The sequence below is a fragment of the Priapulus caudatus genome, unplaced genomic scaffold, assembly GCF_000485595.1.
Source record: "Priapulus caudatus unplaced genomic scaffold, Priapulus_caudatus-5.0.1 Scaffold44, whole genome shotgun sequence".
Classification (NCBI taxonomy): domain Eukaryota; kingdom Metazoa; phylum Priapulida; class Priapulimorpha; order Priapulimorphida; family Priapulidae; genus Priapulus; species Priapulus caudatus.
The window spans coordinates 240,739-244,456 of NW_014577105.1; the positions used below are offsets into that span (position 1 = coordinate 240,739).

A 3,718-nucleotide genomic window follows, 5' to 3' on the forward strand; every position below is an offset into this window, starting at 1 on the left:
ACCGCTTCGTCGACGTGGTGTGGGTGTGGCGCCGGTGTGCGCGGCGCGTGCGTGCGTGCCGTGCGTGCATGTACACGTTCGTGCGTGCGTGGGTGTGCGCGCGCGGGTGTGCGCGCGCGTGGCGTGCGTGCGTGCGTGGGAACGTAACGTGTGTTGTGCGATACGTGCGTGCGTGGCGTGCGTGCGTCGCGTGCGTGTGCACGTACGACTGTGTGCATGCGTGCGGGCGTGTGAACGTACACGTGCGTGCGTGCAGGCGTGTGCACGTACACGTGCGTGCGTGCGTGCGGGCGTGTGCACGTACACATGCGTGCGGGCGTGTGCACGTACACATGCGTGCGCACGTACACGTGCTTGCGTGCGTGTGCCGTACACAGTGCGTGCGTGCGATGTGCACGGTACACGTGCATGCGTGCGTGCGTGTCCACGTACAGGTGCGTGCGTGCGTGCGTGCGTGTGCACGTACACGTGCGTGCGTGCGTATGGGCGTGCGGGCGTGTGTACGTACACGTGCGTGCGGGCGTGTGCACGTACACGTGCGTGCGTGCGTGCGTGTGCACGTACAGTGTGCATGCGTGCGTGCGTGTCCACGTACAGGTGCGTGCGTGCGTGCGTGTGCACGTACACGTGCGTGCGTGTGTGCGGGCGTGTGCACGTGCACGTACAGTGCGTGCGTGCGTGTGCACGTACACTGCCATGCGTGCGTGCGTGTCCACGTACAGGTGCGTGAGTGCGTGCGTGCATGCGTGCGTATGCACGTACACGTGCGTGGCGTGGTGCGTGTGCACGTCACGTGCGTGCGTGACGTGCGTGCGTGCCGTGCGGGTGTACACGTACACGTGCGTGTGTGCGTGCGTGTGCACGTACACGTGCGTGCTTGCGTGCGTGCGTGCGATCGTGTGCACGTACACGTGCGTGCGTGCGTGTGCACGTACCACGTGCGTGCGTGCGTGTGTACCTACACGTGCGTGCGTGCCTCCGTGCGTCCATGCGTACGTGTCAACGTACGTATCCTGAAAATTTAATTAATTAATTAATTAATTGGATCCGGATCACCACCAAAATGTAATCAATTCTAAGTTACCCCATTTCTGACCTATCCTGAAAATGTTATTAATTAATTAATTAATTAATTGGATCCGGATCACTACCAAAATTTTATCAATTCCAAGTTAGCCCATTTCTGACCTATCCCAAAGAGCTTATAATCATTATAAGCTCTTTGCCTATCCTGAAAATTTTATGACAATCCGTCCATAACTTTTTCAGTTAGGCTGTACACAAACAAACCTATAGATTGATAGATAGATATTCGCTGAGTGCGAGCGTGCAGGTGGGGGAGGACTGTGGTTGCCCCTTAGCCTGTGGTTGCGTGTTTGTAAGTCTACAGCCAGCGCACCTAGCGGAAGTGAACTGAAACGTGCATGTTCACAAACCCACAAACCAACACTCAAACACACGCCGGTGAAAACATATCCTCCGCCAAGCCCTTGGCGGAGGTAACTATGTTATATATAGGCAACTTATCACCCCTCTTATCTGATCTCAATATGGCGGCGGGGACTTTCCGATATAGCTTATAGAGGTAATAAGCAATAGAGGTAGGATTCACATGGGCATGGTTTATCAGTTCACTTACCAAAGGGGAACTCTACAAGGTCGATGAAACCTTGTCTTCCACAGTCTGGAGTGTGAAAAGCTAGGGGTTGAACCATCAGATGACACTTGATTTTGGCTGCTTCCAATCCCTGCTTCATCAGTTTGATGGTTTTGAGCGATACAAATGGATCAAAATGACAGTTCACACCCACAATATCAGCACCTGCAAACAGCCAGGATTAACCACGTTAATATTGATGTTATGGCTAGATGATATAACTGCGGATACTGCGAACAACAACTACTAGCTATTCCGTTCTTGTTTGATGGGATATACTCAGATAGCTGCCTTCATTGTGCAATCTGCCCTTTTCTGCCATCTCCTGAGTAAAAGCTGCTAAAACCAATGGCACATTTGAAAACTACGTTAAATGCCTTGCACAGCAATTGTCAAAATTAGAGAAGAATAATGTTCCATTGGCTATGGTGTGCATGCAGGTCATGCAACATGTAGGCCTACCAGCATTAGCCATGCGAACGGCGCATTCCTCACAGCTTATTCCATGCACATCTCCATCCGGACCAATGCAGAGATTTGCAGCGACTGGAAGCTGGGTCTCCTTAGCAACAGCTATAGCCCATTCTGCCTCCTCAACATGCTCAAAGTACTAGAATGAGCAGATTATACACACACTGGATGTGAGAGTGTTTAACTTGGAAACTGGTATAATGTTGAAAATTCCAATGCACAGAATGTTCGCTTTACAGGAGTTATATATTAAAAGAGCTCTCCCATATCTCAAAATGATATGAATTACATTTGTAATAGCTATTTTGGTATGTTCTAGTTCCGTCAAATTTTCATCTAGCAATTCTCAGTCTAAGCTATCATACCTCGCAAATGATGAAGTCAACTTCATTTTTCACGAACACGTCCATCTGTTTACGGAACTCCTTCTGGCACTCTTCCTTGTTTTTCCCACTCAGATAGGATGGAGTCTGAGACACGCCGCCAGCAACAAGAGCGTCACCCTCATTTGCGACCTCTCGCGAGAGATTGCAGGCTGCCTGGTTGATTGCTGCACCCTGCATGAAGCGTTCAACTTAATTATGCAAAAGTGTTATCGGATCTTGACCCCACCACACATAGCAATGGCTCACCATTTCAAGATTTAATTGACTAAATTGCCATAACATGCATACACACACACACACAGTGTAAATTCAAGATCTGATGACAATTTCATATAAGACATAATAGAAAACTTGTCATATTCTTTGAAAGATTATTCTATTCTCAAATGCATTTGCACACTCTTCGAATAGATCAACAATACTGATATACAGTAATGTACAAAATAATCACACTGATTTCTATGTTGGAAAGTATCTATGGCATATGCCAGCAATAAATGAACTGCATTATATGAGTAATGTTTATATAAGAGAGAGAGAGAGAGAATGAGAGAGAGAAAGAAAGAGAGAGAGAGAAAAAGAAAGAGAGAGAGAGAGAGGAGAGAGGAGAGGAGAGGAGAGGAGAGGGTCAGCGGAGTTAAATGATAGACAAACTTTGTTGATCGGAAGTTTTGTCTTCATTAAGCTCCTGATATATATATAATATGGTTTGTGATATATTATATGATAGATAATATTAGTATAGTGGCGCTGTCGTCCTAAGTATCTTACCAGACTTATGGCACAAGTATGTACTCGCACTTACATATAGTCACTACCTCTACACTAGCAGTCGGCAGCTAGCACTACACGTAGCACTACACTAACAATACAGCTACAGCGTAGCACTAGTGACTACACTAACAACCTAGCACTACACTGACACTGACAGCTGGCAGCGTAGCGGACTAGCACTAGCACTACAGCTACACTGGCACGCTACATCTTACAACTAGCAGCCTACACTACACTCAGCTAACCTACAGGCTACACTAGCAGCATCCAGCTACACTACACTGAGCACATACACCTACACTACACTACAAGCTATGTACACTACACGACACTAGCACTAGGCACTACACTCACAAGCTACAGCACACGCGGTACAGTACACTTAACACCATACGGCGGCTACACGTACCACCTACGCCTATACCCATTA

At 48.1% G+C, this 3,718-nt stretch overlaps 1 protein-coding gene across 2 annotated transcripts in view; it reads right to left on the reverse strand.

Moving 5' to 3' along the window:
* LOC106820731 (betaine--homocysteine S-methyltransferase 1-like) overlaps positions 1-3,718 on the reverse strand; it is a 25,672-nt gene that overhangs the window by 9,712 nt on the left and 12,242 nt on the right. For both annotated transcript variants that reach the window (XR_001395647.1, XM_014825271.1), the window contains exons 4-6: positions 2,494-2,685; positions 2,120-2,267; positions 1,640-1,822 (exon numbers count right to left, since the gene is read on the reverse strand). Coding sequence is in view for 1 of the 2 variants with exons in the window: in XM_014825271.1 (XP_014680757.1) it covers positions 1,640-1,822; positions 2,120-2,267; positions 2,494-2,685 (523 nt within the window). In the remaining variant the exon portion in view is untranslated. The remainder of the gene's footprint in view (positions 1-1,639; positions 1,823-2,119; positions 2,268-2,493; positions 2,686-3,718) is intronic.